General features: G+C 44.6%; 1 protein-coding gene across 3 annotated transcripts in view; it reads left to right on the forward strand.

Annotated features, from left to right (window-relative positions):
* The window catches only part of RIOX2 (ribosomal oxygenase 2), a 30,500-nt gene extending 8,516 nt beyond the window's left edge, over nt 1-21,984 (forward strand). For all 3 annotated transcript variants that reach the window (XM_014517575.2, XM_006018896.3, XM_025198173.1), the window contains exons 3-10: nt 805-924; nt 2,537-2,665; nt 8,341-8,444; nt 15,464-15,566; nt 16,482-16,647; nt 17,474-17,562; nt 18,980-19,087; nt 21,091-21,984. In XM_014517575.2, coding sequence (XP_014373061.1) covers nt 805-924; nt 2,537-2,665; nt 8,341-8,444; nt 15,464-15,566; nt 16,482-16,647; nt 17,474-17,562; nt 18,980-19,087; nt 21,091-21,249 — 978 coding nt within the window. In that variant the 3' untranslated portion in view covers nt 21,250-21,984. The remainder of the gene's footprint in view (nt 1-804; nt 925-2,536; nt 2,666-8,340; nt 8,445-15,463; nt 15,567-16,481; nt 16,648-17,473; nt 17,563-18,979; nt 19,088-21,090) is intronic.
* Nucleotides 21,985-22,301: the final 317 nt, after the last annotated feature.

Here is a 22,301-nt window from a genome sequence, read left to right on the forward strand (position 1 = left end):
AGCCCTCCTCCGTTTTGGGACCAGCTGGCACAGGTAGGGGGAAAATGCAGCAGCACGTAGGGAAGCCACCGCTTGATAGGGGACGGGATGGGCTGGCCAGGCTGCACTGGGGAGGGAAAGGTGTGGCTGAGCCCCTGGCAGCTCAGGATGGGAGGGGTCCCATAGCACTGAAGGGTGCTGTGCTGGTGAGGGGACCTGGGCCTGGGCTGGCTTTTGCTGTGCCACGGGGTGGGGGGGTCGGGGGGGTGCAGGCTGGGATGCGTCAGGACCAGGTCATGCTGGCACCAGTGATGGGTGGGGGAGTTGGTCAGCTTTTGATGCCTGGAGCCTGATGGAGTGGGCTGGGTCCTTGCTTGTGGGAGGGGTCAGGTTCCAAGGCCATCTCTCCAAAAGGAGTACTTCCAGGGACAAGGGGAGGGACTTCCAGTGGCAAAGGTCAGGGGTTAGGGGGGTGGTCCCAAGAGGGCAACCAGGGGGTGGGGCAACTGAAGGGGCGGGGATACCCATGCGACCCTTGAAGGCTCGCCAAAACTCATCAAGCAGCCCTCCACACAAAATAATTGCCCGCCCTTGCCCAAGAACATCATTCAGCAGGCATTCATTGAAGCGTGGTAGCTGAGATGCTGAATGTGCTTTATTTGACAAATTTTTGTCTTCATAATCTTACTCAAGTTCCTCTCTGGCTGGATATATAATTAGAGCAATAGATCATATATTTGTAAAATAAAACGAGCCTCCCTGCCTCTGCGCCTCAAAGTTATGTCTGGTTTGTGCACTGATCATTTGTCTCCTGTTTCTTTAAAGGACGAGTTATGGAGGATCCAGGAGAAGCTGGAATGCTACTTTGGCTCTTTGGTTGGCTCCAATGTTTACATTACCCCTCAGGAGGCCCAGGGCCTTCCTCCCCACTATGATGATGTTGAGGTAAGCCAATAAAACATGAGGGGAAAAATCCTTTCTTGGCCCCTGCAGGCAAGTAACAAACAGACTTGAAAGTTACCTTTTTATCTCAGCTTCCAAAACTTTGTCGTCTTGGAATTCTTCCAATTTCCAAAGTAAATGCATTCTTAGCTAGTTTGTAGCAGTCTGATCTTGTGTTGGTTTCATTTTCAAGCCTGAAAAGCTCTTCTCCCTCCTTAATAGCGATATACACATGTATTTCTGAAATATATTTAATAAATATACACACTTATGAATGTATGTATGTATCATAGGTATATGTTATAGTTGTATTTATGAAATATATCCCCCCTCAATTTTTGTTGTGCCAAATTTCTTGAATTTATCCTATGTGTTTAATTTCCTTAACCAGCTGAGTAGCTCTTCTCTGTATCTGTTCCAGTTTAATCATTTTTGAGCACTGGAACCAGAACTGGATGCAGTATTCTAAATGGGGTCTCACTTGTGCTTCATACAGCTTGTTGTACTACAATACAGCCTGCATAATAGATCCCAGAATTATATTGACCTTTTTTTGCAGCTGCATCATACTTGGGATCTTCCAACCACCAGTCACCCTGCAGTTGACCAGGCCAGAGTTCCTCTTTTTCCTAGTTGTCTCTCGTCATAGCCCCATTTTATAGCTCAAGTCATTATTGGGACTGGAGGGTGTGATTTTTGCACTTCATATAATTTCTAATGTTCCATCCACAAGATTATCAAAATTTTCCTGGGTAAAATAAGTATCTGGTCCATATTGCCAGCATTCCTTAATTTAGTGTTGTCTGCGGTTTTCATGAGGATGCGTTTATTTCCAATACCTATTAACATTTTTACAAGTTAGCTGGTTTATTGGTTACATTTTTAACAGGATTAACATGAGAATGTGTATCTTGAAAATGCTACAAGGGTGTCTTAAATTCCAACTGTGTCTTCATCAACCTTCTAACAATAGCAACAGAAGCATTCTAATATTAAACATTAAATAAAACAAACCGTGAAGCTGGGGTTTACATTACTTTTCTTTCTCACGTTTCAACTGTCATGTTATAAAGATAACACATTTTCTTTACTCGGGATATTTCTAATTTGGATAAAGAAATATTGCAAATAAAATGTGTAGGTGTCTTATCACAACTCGTCTTATCTGTTATTTTATTTTAAATTGCATTTCAGTTAACTGTTTAACATTTTTGTTACAGAAATTTTAGCAGCATATGTATTTACAGCCACGTAGTGAATGTAAAACACATCTCTCAGCTGCCTAAATTGAAAGGAAGAAATATTGCACTGCTAGAACAATTCCAAAAAGACTTCTGAAATCTGTGATGGGCAATATTCACTGATTGTTTCAGAGGCTCTGCATTCTTACATGACTAGCAGAGAATTATTTTTGAACTTTGTGTAGTGGTGGGTGTCACCAGGAAAGCCATCACTTTGATGTGTGGGTGTGTTTGCTGCTTTGCTACTTGTACCTCTGATTTCTGACTTGACTTTTATGGATTTTTTTCAGACAGCAGGGATTCAAAATCTGATTTTTTGGAGGCTTGAGGGGAAGCTAGGTTTTTTGATGCATGTTGGTATGTGCCCTCTGCAGGTGTTTATACTTCAGCTGGAAGGAGAAAAACACTGGCGGCTCTACAAACCTACTGTTCCCCTAGCTCGGGAGTATAGTGTTGAATCGGAGGATAGGATTGGGAATCCAACACATGAATTCACGTTAAAGGTACCGTTTGTGATATGTGGCTTTCCCAACCTTAGCGGAAAAAAAGATGATAATTTTCTACTCCGGCACATTAAAAACATAATTAATACTGTGAATGGTAGTGCACAGGGAACAGTTGGAGTAGTCGTGTATCTTTCCAGCTGGTACCACAAAACTCTATTAAAATATCTTGTCTTGCTTCACTTAGCTGTCCTTTTCCATTATCTAAATATTACCAGAGTATTGGGATAATGGACTCTTAAAATAAACAGTTTTTCTAAAAACCCGTCATGCATGAGTTTTGGCATACTAAGGGTGCTTATGCAAGTTACATTTTTCATGTGATCGGACCCCTGAAAGCTCTCTACAGCTGTGACAATGCATGTGCATGGCTGCAGAGTACTTCTAAAATGGCCGATCATGCAAAAAATGAACCCATGTCACATCAGGTATTAGATGAAGGTGCTTTAAAGCAGAGTGCTATAGGGAATTTGTGCTCCTTCCAGGGTTAATTTTTCACACCTTATGGGGCTGGGCTGGTGCTTGTGTCAGTGAGCACCAGCTGAGTCCTGGCCCTGGGGCTGTCAGCAGGGGAGGGAGGGGGAGAAAAAGGGAAGGTGGAGGGAGCAGCATGGATCTGTTGGCTGCTTTGCCTGCCCGGAGCTGGGGGGACCGGGGTGGAATGGAGCTGGGATATTGTGGGGAGATGCTCAGGATGGGACTGGACTGGGCCTACAAGGTGAGGGGGAAAGCAGCCAGAAGCTGCTGCTGCCGCTGTCAAGACACCCAGGCAGGGGGTGGGGGAAGGAAGCCCCCTTTCACTTCATGGGCCCAGCCTGACTCCCCCCCGGACCGTAGTGAGGGTAGCTGGGAAGGGGGCCTGTGAGGTGAGGGGGCTTCATTCCACCCCCCCACTCCAGCTCTAGCCAGGCAAAGCAGCCAGCAGCTCTATGCTGCTGCCTCCTCTATCTCCCTTTCCCTGTTGACAGCCCTGGAGCCGGGTGGGGGTGGAGTGAGGAGAGGGACAGTTCAGCAATATCTTCAGAGCCTGCCGGTTGTCCTTGCTCCCCCTCCCCACCTGTCCCGGGTCTGGTGCAGCCTCTCAGACCCTCAGGTGAATGTTTGTTGGGTTGGGGGAACGGGACAGTGGGGGTTCTAACTCACTGTGCTTTGTGTAAAGCACCGTGAATTAGAGTGCAGCCCCTAAACTTCTGTAGACACCCTGTAGTCTAATCTCTGCTCAAAGTTTGTAGGTAGAAATAAAGTATTGGCAACGTAGTGTGGGGAGGAGCCTTCTAGACAACTGGACCCATTGGCCTGCATTTTAAAAACAATGAGTAATACAACTATCTTCAACCCATGCTGTGTAATCCCACAGTGTTCTGTATAGGTTGTCTTACCCCCATGTGCAGTAAATGTTGCTGACTTCCAGGGTTTTATCCCAACTTTATTTCGGAGACTGCTTCTGTAAGTATAAAAGTCTCATGAAGGGCTACTAAATGCAAATAATTTAACAACAGGTTTCTTGGTACTCACTTTCCTCTCTGTCATGGGTCTGTACTTCAAATATATGTTATTTACCCACCAAGTAAATTGGTCTTATTCTAGAATTCATCAGCTTCTCCATCGTAATGCCTAATCCTGCAAAATATCTAGGTTTTTTCATAAGGGTTCAAATCAAACCAGCTTTGACACAAGTATCTTATGACTGTTAAAGCCTGAATCAGTTCTAACAGTAGAAGATCTGCATTCTGATTGCTTGTAAGGTTTGACTTTTACTGGGTCACTTTTTGGCATCTCAAAGGCTCAGATCAAGTGTAGTACTGATAGCTATCTCCCTTCTCATTTGTGATATGTTGTAGGCCACATGCCAATACCTTCCACCTCATTGGATAGTAGTGTACTCCATGAATAATTCCATTGACTTCAATGTGGCAATTAGTGGAGTATAAGCCTGGCTCTATGAATGGGTTAACAAATAACTTCATTTGTTTTCAAATGCAGGCTTTTGTTAGAGTGTTTGGTGCCTTCCATTTCCTATGTTCTATCTCCTTCTGAACAGACTCTATCATGCCGCATTTGTTTTGTGAAGTGTGTCTAGCAGGGAAGTGCAGCTTGGCATCCTCTCCTAAACTTCTTTCAAGGATTAAAAAAAATCATAAATAAGACTTTTTTTTTTTCCCTTTCTCTCTCTTTGCATTGCTGCCTGTCCTTCATGTGTAGTCCAGACTGTGGACCAGTGAGAGGTTGTACCGTGCCGTTGTCCCTTTTCTGTTCTTCCAAAAATAATAGAAGCTGGTGGTGATGTTTTGATGCCACTTGGCACCTAAATTTCCAATCTCAGCATGTATTTGTGGAACTTGATTCTCTCTCCATCAGGGAACTCTAACAGCTGTTTTGCTATTTGTGCCCAACTCTGTTGGAATTAGCCAGTAGCTAATATAACTAACACTGGTTATCCAGCCTTTCCATAGTCGGATTTATCCCTCCCATTTAGAAGTCATGAAAAAGCCAGGGGACTCTACCCTTTGACAGAAGTTCATGACACCTGTTCCCAGATTGTCATAGGCAAAGTTTGAAAATACAGTGGTTGTCTGTTTATTTTACTGTTCCTTGATTTAAAATAATTGCTTTTTGATACTGCACATGCATATGAGCTGGTTCAAATCCTGCATGCTTAGCTCAAGAAAAATAGTTTCTTGAAGTCCATAGTACTCTCAAGCAAGTAATGCTTACAAGGACTTGGCCCTTATAGCATAGATGCCTATCTTCAAGAAAGGGAGGAAAGTGGATCCGGCTAACTATAGGCCCATCAGCCTGACTTCTATCCCGGGGAAGATCTTAGAAAAGTTTATTAAAGAGGCCATCCTTAATGGACTGGCCGACGCCAACATCTTAAGGGATAGCCAGCATGGGTTTGTTGCGGGTAGGTCTTGCTTGACCAATCTCATTTCCTTCTACGACCAGGTGACCTATCACCTGGACAAGGGAGAAGAGATTGATGTCATATATCTTGACTTCAAAAAAGCCTTCGATCTGGTGTCCCATGATCGCCTCTTGGAGAAACTGGCCAATTGTTGCCTTGGGTCCTCCACGATCCGCTGGCTGGAAAATTGGCTCCGGGGTCGGACCCAGAGGGTAGTAATTGATGGAAGTCACTCATCGTGGTGTCCTGTGACCAGTGGGGTCCCCCAAGGCTCTGTCCTTGGACCCATACTGTTCAACATCTTCATTAATGATGTGGACACTGGAGTCAGAAGCGGACTGGCCAAGTTCGCCGATGACACCAAACTTTGGGGCAAAGCATCCACACCAGAAGACAGGCGGGTGATCCAGGCTGACCTGGACAGGCTCAGCAAGTGGGCGGACGAGAATCTGATGGTGTTCAACGCCGATAAATGCAAGGTTCTCCACCTTGGGAAAAAAAACCCGCAGCATCCTTATAGGCTCGGCAGTGCTATGTTGGCTAGCACTATGGAAGAAAGAGACTTGGGGGTCATCATTGACCACAAGATGAACATGAGCCTGCAATGCGATGCGGCGGCTAGTAAAGCGACCAAAACGCTGGCTTGCATCCATAGATGCTTCTCAAGCAAATCCCGGGACGTCATTCTCCCCCTGTACTCGGCCTTAGTGAGGCCGCAGCTGGAGTACTGTGTCCAGTTTTGGGCTCCACAATTCAAAAAGGATGTGGAGAAGCTTGAGAGAGTCCAGAGAAGAGCCACGCGCATGATCAGAGGTCAGGGAAGCAGACCCTACAATGACAGGCTGAGAGCCCTGGGGCTCTTTAGCCTGGAAAAGCGCAGGCTCAGGGGTGATCTGATGGCCACCTACAAGTTTATCAGGGGTGACCACCAGCATCTGGGGGAAAGTTTGTTCACCAGAGCGCCCCAAGGGATGACGAGGTCGAATGGTCACAAACTACTTCAAGATCGTTTCAGGCTGGACATAAGGAAGAACTTCTTTACTGTCCGAGCCCCCAAGGTCTGGAACAGCCTGCCACCGGAGGTGGTTCAAGCGCCTTCATTGAACACCTTCAAGATGAAACTGGATGCTTATCTTGCTGGGATCCTGTGACCCCAGCTGACTTCCTGCCCTTTGGGCGGGGGGCTGGACTTGATGATCTTCCGAGGTCCCTTCCAGCCCTGATGTCTATGAAATCTATGAAATCTGCTCTGACATGTGACAGTGTAAGCTTCCTACTAAACATATCCCTTTTTTCTCCATGTGGGGTTGGATAGCAGGATGTTTTAATCCTGGAGAAATTTGGGTTGGGGGACAAATTATTAATTGCTCTTCATCATGATAGAAGTTTCAGGATTTGACCCATGGGTAAAGATTTAGGAGGTGTATGTCTTAAAAAAAAAAAAAAAAACAAACAACAAAATCCAACGTATTTCAAAGTTATTAGTCATTAGATCGCCCCGTGTTTCAGTGGTACTTCTGTCTCGGTGAGTGGAACAAAAGTTAACAACTCCCCACATAAATAGCCAGAACCTTTTTAATCATGGTAGATAATTGGGTTAGTTGATTAATGGCAGAAGAAAGCTTGTTTTAAAAGTGAGTAAAACTTATGTGGCTTACCTTTGACAAACCACAGCTCATTAAAAATGGATGAGCAGAAGAAAGGGAGCTTAGTCCTGTGAAGTTTAGTAATTGGAGAGGCCTTTAATTAAATGACTTAAAGTAGATGTTTGCAGAGTGTTTGCTTAACATCTTTCTGGGTTTAATCAGATTGACAGGCTTAGAAATGATTTGAGTTGGGCATATAAAATATAAAAAAAATCATATTTACTGTCTTATGACCCTGCCCTTGGACCGTGCTGTCCAGATATATAGTGATGACTGGGAGAAGCTGTAAAACAACCCAGATGTTAAAATAGACTTGCATGTCCCGTAATGTAGTCAATTCCATCCTTGGCAGTGCTTGTACCTGGCTTGATCTTTCAAACTATAGCTTGTCAGTTGGGGTGGCAGAGCTGTTCTGGGGCTAAAATGGTTTTTTTTTTTCTGCATTGGAGGTTTTTCCATAGTTGTAGTCTTTGGTCTGGTTTTGTCTCTCTTCTCTTCTCCTATTTTCCTCTGTCTGTCTCCCTCCTCCTAAATTGCATTAGTTTTAAAAAGCCTTCACTCACTTTTGTAGAAGTCTTATTTCAGTGGGTGGCAAAAGACAGATTTTTTTTCCTGTGTGTTAATGTTTTTTTCCTTAAATAAACAAATTAAATAGAAGACTTTTGTGAAGTTTACAAACAAAGTAGCGCATAGCACAAACAGCTCTTACCACCTTAACAAGACTTTCCCTTCTTTTTTCTTAGGAAGATGAGGTTGAATTTGGATATCAATAGGCTGTGCTTTTTGCTTTTTCACCAGCTCACGCCATCTACAAGCTGATTATGAATGCTTCTCCATTTCATGCATGCATGGTTAGTTTTATATGCATGTTGTAATATCAGAGCTCACTTTAAATTTACAAATACTAGTAAATGTTATTTCAGCTTTTGGTTTTTTAGCCTGGAGTGCCTCTGTCCTATATGAGACCCTTGGCAGCATGGCTGTATGGCATTGCAGGATTTTTTAGTCCACTGTCGATGTTTCTACCTGGGGAATATTTTGTTTGTTCAGCTCATACCTCAGTAGGATAAGTACCAAGAGATCTAAATATGCCATTCTGCTTTCTTCTTTTTCTTCTCCCTCAGCCAGGTGACTTGCTCTATTTTCCAAGAGGGACTATCCACCAAGCCGATACTCCTCCTGGTGTTTCTTATTCTACTCATGTGACCATCAGCACCTACCAAAACAAGTAATTTTTTCCTTACCATTTTTATAGTATTGCTTCTTTGGCAGTAGTTTGGGCCTTCGTGTGGATAAATGTCTCCATGTTGCCTCCATATTCCTGAACAGGGACCAGCACATCTCCCCCATTAGAATTGTGGATCGACCCAGGGGAGGCACCGCCATGCCTAGGGTCAGAGATGATCTAGTTAGGGAACTTTTGGAGGGGCTAGACGTGTTTAAATCAGTAGGTCCAGATGCTCTTCACCCGAGGGTGCTGAGGGAATTGGCAGGGGTCGTAGCGGGGCCCCTGGCATGGCTCTATAAGCGCTCGTGGGGCACTGGCCAGGTACCGGAGGATTGGAAAAGGGCTGGTGTGGTCCCCATTTACAAGAAGGGGAAAAAGGAGAGCCCTGGCAATTATAGGCCAGTCAGTCTTACCTCGATCCTTGGGAAGACCTTTGAAAAAATTATCAAGGAGCACATCTACAAGGGCCCAGCAGGGGAGGTATTGCTCAGGGGCAACCAACATGGGTTCATTGAGGGCAATTCCTGTCTGACTATTCTGGTTTCTTTTTATGATCAGGTCACAAAGTCCCTGGAGGAGGGTGTTGGGGTGGATGTTGTCTTCCTGGACTTTAAGAAGGCCTTTGACACGGTTTCCCACCATGTTCTCTCAAAAAAACTAGGTGACTGAGGCATTGATGCCTGCACAGTCAGATCAGTGGCAAATTGGCTAGATGGTCACACCCAGAGAGTGGTGGTGAATGAGTCATTTTTGACTTGGAGGGATGTGGGCAGTGGAGTCCCCCAGGGCTCGGTCCTGGGTCCTGTACTGTTCAACATCTTTATCAGCGATCTGGATGTGGGGCTGGAAAGCACGCAGTCCAAATTCACCAATGACACCAAGTTGTGGGGGGAGGTGGGCACGCTGGAGGGGAGGGACAGAATCCAGCTAGATCTAGACAGGTTACAGAGGTGGGCAGATGAGAATAGGATGGAATTCAACACAGACAAGTGCAGGGTACTGGATCTAGGGAGAAGGAACCAGCAACATACCTATAGGCTGGGGAATACCCTATTTGTCAACTGGGTGGCAGAAAGGGATCTTGGAGTCATTGTTGACTCCAGGTTGAACATGAGCCACCAATGCGAGGAAGCGGTTAGTAAGGCTAACCACACCTTATTGTGCATCTACAGATGCATCACAAGCAGATCCAGGGAGGTGACCTTCTCCTCTATGCAGCATTGGTCAGGCCACAGTTGGAGTACTGCGTCCAGTTCTGGGCACCTCACTTCAAGAGGGATGTGGTCAGCATTGAGAGGGTCCAGAAGAGGGCCACTTGCATGGTCAAGGAGCAGCAGGGCAGGCCCTACGAAGAGAGGGTGAAGGGCCTGAACCTATTCAGCCTCCACAAGAGAAGGCTCAGAGGGGATCTGGTGGCTGTTTACAAACTCACCAGGGGGGACCAGCAGAAATTGTGTGAGGCTCTGTTCCCTCGAGCACCACCCGGGGTTACTAGGAATAACAGCCACAAATTGCTAGAGATAAGGTTCAGGCTGGACATCAGGAGACATTACTTCACGGTTAGGGCTGCCAGGCTCTGGAATGGGCTTCCAAGGGAGGTGATGCTCTCTCCTACCTTGGGGTCTTCAAGAGGAGGCTGGACAGATATCTGACTGGGGTGATATGACCCTGGCACCCATTCCTGCCTGGGGCAGGGAGTTGGACCTGATGATCTGTTTAGGTCCCTTCGGTCCCTAAGCACTATGATATTATGATACTATGAAATGCAAAAGATGACCTGGAATACACGTTTCAGAGAAGCAACACTATTTTTTAGAGCACAGATGTCAAATTCAAATGCATTGGGCCAGATCTGGACTGTGGGGTGTCATGCTACAGCTGCTAGTGCTGCTGTATTGACACAGCCACCATGTGGGGGTTAATGTCACCTGTGCTCCCTGGCCTGCTGCTGACTTGTGCCCTTGCTGAAGAGAAGGCTATACAGTACACTGGGCTGCATTAGTAGGAGCGTTGCCAGCAAATTGTGGGAAGTGATTCTTCCCCTCTGTTCAGCACTGGGAGGCCACATCTGGAGTACTGTGTCCAGTTTGGAGAGAATCCAGTGGAGGGCAATGAAAATGGTTAGGGGGCTGGAGCATATGATATATGAAGAAAAGCTGGGAGAACTGGGCTTATTTAGTCTGGAGAAGAGAAGACTGAGAAGGGATTTAATATAAGCCTTCAACTACCTGAAGGATGGTTTCAAAGAGGATGGAGCTAGACTGTTCTCAGTGGTGGTGGTTGACACAACAAACAGCAACCATCTCAAGTTGAGGTTAGAGGTGAGGAAGAATTTTCCCACATGGAGGGTAGTGAAACACTGGAACAACTTACTCAGAGAGGTGGTAGAATCTCTATCCTTAGAGGTTTTTAAGACCCAGCTAGACAAAGCTTCCGCTCGGATGATCTAGTTGGGGCTGATCCTGCTTTGAGCAGAGGGTTGGACTAGATGACATCCTGAGCTCCCTTCCAACCCTAATTTTCTATGATTTGCAGGCCAAATGAGGCTTGGAAATTTGCTGGAAGGTAAAGGGATGGGGATGATGTTCACTCCCTGGGTACTAGCTGTGGTGGCACAGTGGCTCTGGAAGCTGTGGTGAGAAGTCCCACTGGCCTGATCCAAAAGTGAAATTGTCCAGCCGGAAAAAACCTGGTGAGGCTGGATCAGGCCTGCGGACCATATGTTTGACCCCCTTAATTTAGGGCAAAGGCCTTGCAGTCAGGTTTATTTGGTTCTCTTCCTGGTCCAGTTAGTGTGTTCACTTTTTGACATTAGGCAAATAGCTTTAGCCTTTGGGTCAAAGTGTTTCCATTTATGTTACAAGGGCAGCACACACTGCCTTCCTTGCAAAGTATTGTGTGGTTTACTGTTTTGAAATCTTTCAGTGGATGATAGATACTGTAAAGGTGCAGCAGTGATTAATGAAATCTAAGGCAGTTGGAGTAATAAAAATTGGAGATGGAATAGTTAATTAATTGACACATGAAAACAGGAAATAAAATTTTTTTAAAACTGAATTGCTGAACTTTGCAATTGTTTACCAGCTGGAGACTCCAGGTGGAAAATAAGGTGACATGCAGATTTACAGTTGTGTTTTACAACTTTTTTGAAGGGATGAGGTTATGGCTTATCTCTTAACCCAAAGAAGGATTTCTGAGCATTTGGAATGAATCAATCACCACTCCTTGAACCTCAGCCTCTTCTCCTTGCCTGCCTCTGGTAGTGACCCAGACCAATCTTTGCTGTCTTACTTAGTGTAAAACCTTCTTTGACAAGAAGCCTCTCCTACCACCTCCATCTGCTCCCCAGAAATTATTTTCTAGGTCCACATTATTGCCTAAACTTTCTTCCCATGGTTTCCCTTCCACCCCAGGGGAGGTCTGTTCCCTCCCAACTGGCTTTCAGCCACTGACTCTTGATTTGCTAGTTTGGACAGTGATTCTCAATCAGGGTGCCAGGGCACCCTTGAGTTCTGTGAGATCCTTTGAAGTGTGCTGCTGAGGTGGGAAAAGATGAACCATATGTGCGGAGATAAGTAGATAAGCTAAGGCTCAGTCTTGTTGTCCCTGCCTGGATGCTTCCCTGCCCGCATTGCCTGGTCCTCTGCAAGGAGGGTAAGCACCATAACAGATTAACTAGCTCTAGAAGTGGGGTGCCAGTCAGTTCACAAAAGTAATGCCTCAAGTCTGATGAGAGGTGCCTTGAGTCTAAAAAGGTTGCGAATCACTGGGTTAGAAGTTGGATGCAGGAAGGGTTTCCATCGGCAGCAAATTGTGGCCAGATATGACTAGACCCAGTTCAGACAACAAGCGTCCTTGTATGCCACATCCCCTACTTGTTGGGAAACCTCCTGAAGCCCAGAACAGCAACCTCTGTACTTGATCTCCAGGTAACCACCTTTAAATGACCAGATGTCAGATTTCCTACTCCTGGAAATTGGTCCATATCCTCAAAGTTAGGATGAAACAGCTCAAAGAAGGGGGCTCCGTCTCTACCGAACAGAGTCTGCTGATTTAACTTTACAGTGGGATTCAGGGTTGCTGATGGCTAAACGAAGTTATGTTCCAAAAACTGTTTCCAGGTCATCCCAAAGTATCTGTCTGGATTTTAATGGAGATGCGGTATTTCACCTGCTTTAGTGGAGCAGAAATTGCTTTGGGTTTAGGCATGCAAACAGATGACACTAAAATACTAGATTACAGATTCATTGTATTTCAGCTGCTCTGTGTTCACTGCTTGTGCACACGGTTTTACCTGCAGTGGATGTGAAGTAGCTTGTCCCACTTCCGCTGAGACCATACTCTGCAGGGAAAGAGTGCACACATGGGCAGCTAAATCATATCACCAGATAGGCTACATGTTCATGCCCCAGAATAGCTTGTGACAGTGTTTTCTTCTGCCAACACCCTGTCTTTTCAGGGCAGAGATTTTTTTGGGAGCAGGTTGCTGTTCTGTGAATCCATTCAAGGGAATCTTTTTGTGTGATCAGAATAGGAATTGACCAAACCAGGCTCAAATACTGTCAGTCAGCACTGGAGAAAACATGGCTTTACACAGGATTGCCTGAGGTTGCCCTGTCAGTCTGAAGTCCAACAGAAGACATGGTCATTTGGCATCTTATAAACTACATCAGAGATATATAGCATAAGCTTTCATAAGCAGTAGGCTTACTTCATCAGATGCTGTGAAGGGACTGCAGGAAGCAGAGCAGGAAGCTCTGAAAGTAAGCCTGCTGCTTACAGAAGCCGATGCTGTGCATCTCTGGTTTAGTCTATAAGGTGCAAATCTACCCTGCCTTCTGCCTTGCATCAGTTTCCCAGAACACAGCTGATGAAGGCCTGAAAAGCTTTTGCTGAGTGAACATAATTTCCTTGCTATCACATAAGGCAAGGCGCTAGAGAAGCAGCACTGTCAAGGAGAGTATTCTGCAAACGGTGGCGGTCTGAATACCAGGAAAAGGCTTTAAGGGTACTGAAAGGTATGGTGTTACATCTTCGCAGGCTGCATGAGGTGGGAACATTTTTCCCCTTCTTGCAGCAATCTTGCAGACAGCTGCTGCTTTGTATTGCTTGTGCTTATAGGTAAAGCACAGTGATGAGATTGTGACTGACCATGTTAACAATGCACAGGACGATCTGTTTCCTTTTTGGAAATTGAAAGGTGTCCTTTTGACACACGCGATAGTGGTGGCTTGGTTTTGTTCCTCTGCTTCATAAAAGGAATGTCTTCTGAGCCTTGTTTTCCTTGGTTCAGGGCAGTGTAACAAATGGGACATGTATTTTAAATTTTAGTTTGTCCATCTAGTGTTGCTTTTTATTGACCACATGAAGAAGCAGGGGATGGGGGAAGAGACTGATTATGTAGGCAGCATAATGTGGCATGAAATCTGTATTCTTCAAGTAATATATGCATACCCAAGGAGTACTTATTCCAACATCTAAATACAGACCCTGGTGTGTGCTGTTTTTGTTTTAAGTGTGCATCATACAAATCATCTAATTTCTTTTACTGTCATCTTATTTTTGTATTTTCTGGCCTTAGAATGTTTTTTTTTCACATTGATAAAGTTTCCTGTAAAATCATAACACAGCCCTCTTCTGCATCTGTTGATCTCTTCTCTGTTTCATTCCCACTTTTGCTAGCCCCACCTGAGTCCTAGTCCAGATATACTGTATTTATTTGAATATATGATAAGGCAGAGGTTCTCAAACTGGTCCGCGAGCTCCATTCAGGTGGTCTGCAGAAAGATTGCGGAACAGTCAAGAATATCTATACTTGTAAGACTACTGATATCAAAGCACTACTAATATTTTAATTTGTAGAACAAAAAAAAAGTTTATTAAGTGGTCTGCCGAGACCCTCAGTAATTTTCAAGTTGTCTGTGAAAAAAAAAGTTTGAGAACCACTGTGATAAGGTTCCCACCCCCCAATCAGCATGAGGGAAAAAAAGCTCCTTGTCTTACATTTGGATATAAGGAAACCTCATTAGATACATTGTCTATCATTAAACTTTTGCTAAAAGCAGCAAGTGTGCTCAGTCATGGAAGCCGGCTATTATGTTGATTAGATGCAGCCATTACTGAGCATGGCTATAAAATACATGGCCCATATTGGGCAAACAGACTGATGGGCACCTTTATTTTTTAATTTTGTGCCTCAGGCCAAATCGGCCAAATTGGTTCCAAATTCCATTGACTGAGCAAAGCTCAATCATTCAGGTCTGTGTGGTACTACCACTGCCAAGTATCTTACCTCCCAGATTCTTCAGCCTTGGGCTTCAAGTACCTCCAAATCCATTGCAGGTATCCTACGTGCAAGCCCAAGCCCCCTGGTCTCACTTGTCACTAGCCCAAAGGCCATAGGAGCAAGCTAGAGGGAAAGGACAAGAGCAATTCCCCATTACATAAATTGTGTAGCCACAATCCTCCAATTGAAATCTAGAGTAAATTCTCTTAGGGGGTGTGGATTTACTTGTAAAGCCTCAGACAGTAGGCTTGCTGAGGAGGAATTGCTGTACTGTTTGTTCATGACCTAGAATGTTGCTTTAAGTTCAGGTTTGGAATCCACATTAGCTGTTGAGCTATCATATGAACAAATGAAACAATACTACCAATTCATAAAGCGGTGGGGAAGAAGTGGTTGTATTTTGAGTTGATCAGTTGTAACTGTTTAATGTCTTCATGCTTCTTTGTAATAAGCAGAAACTAAACCACAGTAATTTAGGAGTTTCATTAAGGAGTAATCCGTCTTAGTTTAGGTTTCACTTATGGGATAGGAGGAGCAGACGTGAAATAATTACAGTAAATCAGCTGATGTTTTCCCATGAGCATAATTGTTTGGTCTGTCCGCAGCCTAGTCAGTGAAATTTCTGTCTGAGTTCACGGTAAGCACCTTCTGGGAACAGCTTCTGTCTGTGATCTATCTGAGCTTGATATCAAAGTGATTGATTTGGTCCTTTCTGTTTCTTTCTGCCCTCCAGTTCTTGGGGCGACTTCTTGTTAGATGTGATTCCTGGGCTCGTGTTTGATACAGCAAAGGAAGATACGGAGCTACGGACAAGCATACCTCGGCAACTGCTTATGGTAAAGAGAGGAGACAGAGGGGAAACCAGCATAAGTTTTCCATGTGTTAAAGAAGTGCTCAGGACAGTCTAGCTTGTTGCCCTCTCTTAAGAATGCAGCAGAATTCCTTGGTGGGATCATTTGAGAGAGAGGTTGGCCTGCTGCCTAACAACAAAACTACCTCCTTGTAAGGTCTTCAGTTCTTTTGCATCTTCAGCTCCAATGAATAGGCCACCCTGAAGCATGGCCTGACTTGCTTTCACTCAGCTCTGTCTCCAGCTCGCTCTAAGTCTGTGATTCCCTCCACTTCCCCAAGCAGTCGTAATGGTTTGGAGCACCATTCGCCCCTTACCCTGCCCTCTGGCAGGGTTCCTGAACTCTTAAAGCAGGCTGCCCCATACGTTGCTGTGTGGTCTCTGGGTTGTGCTCCTGCTGGTTGACAATCCTGTTGGTCTGTTACTTCCTCGGCACATCAGCATGCAGAAGGAACAAGCCACACATACGTAACCCCTCCAAGTGACACCTGTTTGGTGAATTGCACTGCATTATTTAGGGACAAGATTAGTGTGAGCTGTCTGCACAGCACAGCCAATAAAAGGAACTGACTCCATTGTCTTGGGAATAAATGATACTGTCAGATACAAGCGTGAAAGTCTATGAGGATAATTGAAAACATATGCTGAAGCAGTAAAAGATATGGTTTAAATTGGTGGGGTGAGAGAGGGGAAGAGCTGTTCACAGGGACACCAATAGGCCTTGAAATATGACCCCCCTTCCCTCACACCCACCCCTCAGATCTATCCCTGTTTTTGCAGTAGTAGAGTTCTCAACATCTGCCATGCCATGAGAATCTTGGACCACCTTCCCCTTAGTGAATTAGGGCAGGCTTAGGGAATGCATTTGGGTTCATGTGGAGGTCTCTCTTGGTGTGTTTAGCAGGTGGATATAGCTGACTCGACACGGAGATTAAGCAGCTTCCTGAGAAGTCTTGCAGACCGGCTGGAAAACACCAAAGAATTGAGATCATCTGACATGAAGAAGGACTTTGTTCTGAACCGGTTACCACCTTTCTTGGGGAACAGCACTGGTCCCCTCACTCCAGGTGAAATTGAAGCTTCCCACTGATTCTCTTGGCTGGGAACGGTGAGGCTGTTGCAATCTTGTGCTGCTTGTTGTGGTTTGTATGGTGCAGCATTTGTAGGCTCCAGCCCAGGGTCATTTTTCACTGTGCTAGGCCCAGGGTGTGCGCTAACAACCCAATCAATCTTGTGTGCCCAAAAAGAGGGGCAGCAGGTAGAGTCAGCAAGTTGACCATGTTCTTTTAGGATTTGATTTTGAGATTACTCTGGCCTCCCACAGCCTTTTCAATCCTTTGGTCTGCTAGGGAGTCCTGGTAGGCCATTTGTCAGTTCTGTGCTACAGTTTCTGTTTAGCCATCTGTAAAATATGTCTTGTACCCAGTCTTCCCTAAGAAAGGCATGTTGTGAGGCTTAACTAACCTGTTGGTGGATTGCTTTGAGATCCTGGGCTTAAATGCTTAATTGGTATCAAATAATTTCATGACATGTCTGCATTAAAGTTTGGATTTTGCTCATTTTAGTTAGATAGCAAATGTTTGTCATACAGAACCCTTGAAAGACTAGCATGCCTTACTGAGTATATGTATTGGTTTAACTGGTGGAGGTTGCTGCCAATATCTTGCTTGTTATTATCATTACTGTTAAATCTGAGTAAGTGCTACAGATTTTAGTTAATGAAATGAATACATTTTTCATGATATAAGAATGAGCAAATATCAGAAGTACAGATATTCACACCTATATATTTAAGTTATACTTGTGGGGGAGAAAGGGAGGAAAGCTGAAAAAAGCTGGATGCAAAGGCTGGCTGATTTCCTTCTTTTTTGAAGGCCTGTATTTTTCTTTTAGGTGGAAAACTACCCAAATTAGATAGCAGAATCAGACTGCAGTTCAAAGATCATGCTATAATTACAGTGGAACCAGATCAAGAGAATTCTGTAAGTATTGTGAGACTGTCTGCATACACTTTGGAGGACTGCTGCTCTGATTTTTGAGGCTTTACTGTGCTGGTCTTGATGTGACACTGCTTCCCAATGTCCAGCTGGGATCTGTCCTGAAACTAGTGTGCAAATGTAGTATCATTCTGTGACCTGGAGTGAATGCGGGGTTTTATTTTTGCAGGGGTTTAGGTTGTAGCCGTGTTGGTCTAAGGATATAGGTAGACAAGGTTCCTTGGGTGAATTTGATATCTTTTATTAGACCAACCCAAATGGTTGGAGAATAGTTATTAAGCAAGCTTTCGGGTTCAAAAACCCTTCATCAGGGTTTTATTTTTTACTTTTGAGAGGAGTTTACGACTAGAATTGCTCCACACTCTTGTTTTCCACGTGCTGGGGTTTTATGGGAGATGAGCTGCTTGTTTTAGGGCCTCCCTAGATATCACCTGTATATCCTGATGCATCCTGCTGCTGGTCAGCAAAGGAGGTTTGCTTCTAAAATAGATGCATTCTTTTCAAGAGCACAGATGGGTTTCCCTTTTGACGGTCTAGTCAAAGACGGTATGTAAGAGGTACAACTCTGTTCACTTCCATGCCACTGCTTTAACCTGTGTTATGAAACAGACTTAGCTTTTTGTTTCTTGGCTTGGCCCTGCCATGGTGCTGCTGTTTAATTCTTCATGGCATCTTGGTGTTTGTTGACTAAACTTGACACAAGGCAAGACCTGTTGGTATAGAATTTAGGAGGCCTCTAGTATTTAGTGGAGAATGGATCTTAATTCGTGGACCTGGAAACTAGTCTGCTATTTACAGTGTAGGTGCAGCAAAGCCAAGCTTGCTTGCATTGCTGGACTGTACTGGATCAGAGGGCTTCTGCTGAGGAGTTGGGCCAGCTGTATGTCTCCCTGTTGCTAAACTGACATTCAGAACCTGCAGATTTGAGAGCCAGTAATTCTTAATTTTTTCATTTCTAGTCTAGGACTGGTTGGAGTCTGATTCAGATCAGGTTTGACTTCTAACGAAAATTTTTTCTGAACTGTGAGGACTCTGTTTAATGTGCACTGTGGAAAAACTGTATATTTACTAAATCACTTGATTTCCACCATACAGTTTCAGCCCAGTGACAGATCTACTAGAGGCTGGATTAAGCAGGGCCTTCTTTGTTGTACATGAACAGTCACGGCAGGACAAGCTGCCTGCCAACCCAGCTCCTGTCAGTATTGTGGGCTGACAGCTGGAAGTCTATGAGAGTAATTTTTCAAGGAACAGCATTGATAGCCTGGGGAGGAAGGGAGTGTGTTGAATGTTCCTGGGGGTAGCATTGAACAAGCCGCTTAAGTCAGGAGGCAGCTGTGGCCAGTTAATGGCTTTTGAGCATACATGTGTAATGGACTGTTTTCTTCCTGCTGTCTCTTAGGATGAGTGTCGCAAAGAGATGATTTATGTCTATCACTCCCTAAAGAACAGCAGAGAAATGCACATGATGGGGAATGAGGAGGAAGATGCTAGTGAAGATGGAGCAGAGGTTTGTTTCCTTTCTCTCTAGTACAAGCATCTCAGCTCTGCTGGCTTTTCAAGTCTTATTCAATTAGGAGACTTTGCTCTAAGTAGTGTCCCTCCCCTGTGCTATTGCTGTGTCCATGCTGCAAATGCTTCATGCCAAGCTCTGGATATATAAGAAAGCTGTCTGTGCCACTGCATCAGAGGAAATTCAATCTTTCAATCTTGCTTCTATCTCTTGGAGGACTTATTGGAGGATGGGAGGACTTTGTTTGCTTTCATAAGTTCCTCATCTATATATCTTGTTGCTGGGTGGGGGAGTGAGAAGTGAGGCAATCTGCCTCCACTTGCAAACACAGTCCCAGAACAGGAGGATGTCTCTGCTGATGATTTCACTATTTCATTCAATCCCCAAAACCTTTCAAAGCTGTGGCGCCCAATTTCTGGCCTTGTGGGTTGGATGAATCGTACAGTCCACCTTGTGGACTGTATCTTTTGTGGGGTCAGTTTGTGGATGTGGTCTAGCATGCCAATTCTGTCTGTGCATCCAAGTGAGTGTAGTGCTCTGGCCAGACCACGTGCGTCTGCGATCTAGAACACAGGGCCACATCATCCAGCCTGCAGGGCTCCTTATGGGTCTAGAAATTTGGCAGCAGGGGAGTGGCAATTAATGCTGCCACTGCTCCCCTGTTGCCAAATTTCTGAACCTGTGGGGAGCCCCATGGTCCAGAGGTTAAGCACCCCTGTTGTAAAGTGCCTACCATTAGGGTTTGTAGTCAGCCACTCCCAGAGTGAAATGGGAGTGTGTCACAAGCCTGTTTGCAGATTCAAGCCCAGCCATAGTTGTTCCTGTACAAGAGTCTCCTTTGGGCAACTCCTTTGGATTAGATGGTTTTCTTTTTTTAAGACTGTTCATATTCTGTAAGAGTCAGTAAAAGAAGACAAAGTGATGTTCTGGTTCGGTCGCACCTCAGCATGGGGAATTCCATGTCAGTTCTGTGTGGGATGGAATTGTTGTGTGCCAGCAATGTGGTTTTTAGCAGGCTCCTGTCAAGCACTTGTGGCAAAGATGAAAGTAGCCTTTCCTTCCTCATTTATTTAAGATGGGGTGTGCAGCTAGCTTTCCCTTCTTCTAGGAACATGAAATTCTTCTGTATGCAGTAGCAGTGTCTCTAGGATGCATTAGAACATCTAGCATAAATCTGAACTCTCCCTAAAGCTTTGACCTGAAGCTGAGCGCACAGGCTTCTGCAAAAGCAGCTGCTCCCTATAACAGTGTAGTGCGTTTGGCACTTCTTTGCTGTATGCTTTTGTATGCCAATAATATAACTGAAGCTTTGTGTCAGCTGGAGGAGCTACTTTGTTTGCTGTTAATTTAATAAAAGCAGAGGAGGATGGTGTGCTTGGTGCCTCACTGCCTTTCCATTGTTCCTCGTGGTGCTCATACTCTCTTGGCTTAGCTTGGCTTCAAGCAAGGTGATCCACTGTGTAGTTTCACAGCAAGCCCCTCTCTACTGCAGGGGGGGTCTTAGAGCAGAGCAGGGTAACAAGTAAATACCTTCTGTATTCTAGTCAAGCTGAGATGCTGCACTGATTTCTCAACCATCTCCACTGCAGGGGAAGTGATGGGGTGGAACTGCTGGATGACATAAAGTCCGTGAAGGGTGTTGGCTGTGGACAGTTCCTAGAGGAAAAGTCAGTTCCTAATAAGGAGGGGAAAAGAGATGTCAAGTTATCTCTGAGCATAGATACAGCCCTGGGCAATGGAATAAGCTTTAGGGACATGACATCAGGGCAGGACACAGGTTGTGGCCTTCACAGAGTTGTTTTAAGGAAGGCAGCAGAATAAACCAGGAAACATGGATGACCTGAATAATCTCACTGCCACTATGCTGCAGCTTGCCCCAGTGAAATAGCACCAGGGCAAGTGGGGGTGGTACAGTTAAGCAGTGAGCTGTGTATTAAACTCACCATATCATGGGAGAAATGGTGTAACTTGTACTTGAGCAGTTCTTTTAATTTTTTTAGACCCATGGATTACGTTTTCCTTTATCTCACGTGGATGCATTGAAGCAAATTTGGACAAGTGCTACTGTCTGTGTGAAGGAACTGCGTATCAGTTCCGATGCAGAGAAAGAAAACCTTGTTTTATCCCTCTGGACTGAATGTCTCATTGAAGTAATCTGAATCTTTTGTGAATCAGTCTCTCTCCTGGAACATCACGTCTCTTCCCTTGAGCACATACTTACAAAGAATTATCTGATTCCTTCTGCTTGTATTGACCTCTAAAAAACACTGGTTAAAAAAAAAAAGTGTGTTGTTCTATCTAGGCTCTTCCCTCAGTGTCTTTATGCTGTGGTGTGTGGATTGTTTCTCCCCTTTTTTGTGATGCCAGTCACTCTCTTCCTAAAGAGACTCTCTCTCAAGAAAAGCTAAGCTTGAAAGGGGTATGACAGTTTGAAATCATAAATATGAGAATAATGTAGTTGGACACAGGGTAGTAGCAGAAAGACTCAAATTTTTGAAAGCATGTAGAATGCTGGCCTTCTGCTCTTCCCATTCTGCTCTCTGAGCCTGGTGAGCAAGAAATTGTGTTCCCTAAGGATATACCACACAATTCAGAAGCTGAAGCAATGATCTTTTATAGACATGTCTGTTTCATTTCAGCAGGTTTTGCTTAATAATCAGGTTGGAGTTACTCCAGGTTGGGATTTATGTTCAAAATGCAGTTACCAATTCATAGTAAACATTTCATGATACAAGAAGAACAAGTCTAGTGCAAAGCCAAGTCACAAATACAACCCATTGAGAGTCTGCTGCTGTTCTAAGGCTAGGACAGTGCTTCCCTGCTACCAAAATGTGTGCGTGTGGGGGGGGCCATTATCTTGTACCTCATGTTGCCTACTGGCTCTGATTTTTCCCCAGCTGTTTTCACTCTGCTGTACTTAAAGTATAGCTATTGCATATGGGCTTATGTCTTCCTTCTAATTGCTCAGCATGCAACATTCTTGGTAAAGTCAGCAAGACACCACCATATGATGGGTCTTTTCTATTTGTGTATCTGACTACATGGAGGTAAAAGTTAACAAAATTGAAATAGCTGTTGCAAAAATAGTTAATGTGGAAGCTTACCCCACATATCATTTATCACTCAATGTAATTTCTTGAGGGTTTTTTTTTCTTTGTGAACCAAGTTGTTACATAAAGGGAGGGGAGTAAACACAATCCTAGCAACGAGG

This window comes from Alligator sinensis, unplaced genomic scaffold, assembly GCF_000455745.1.
Source record: "Alligator sinensis unplaced genomic scaffold, ASM45574v1 scaffold19_1, whole genome shotgun sequence".
Lineage (NCBI taxonomy): Eukaryota > Metazoa > Chordata > Crocodylia > Alligatoridae > Alligator > Alligator sinensis.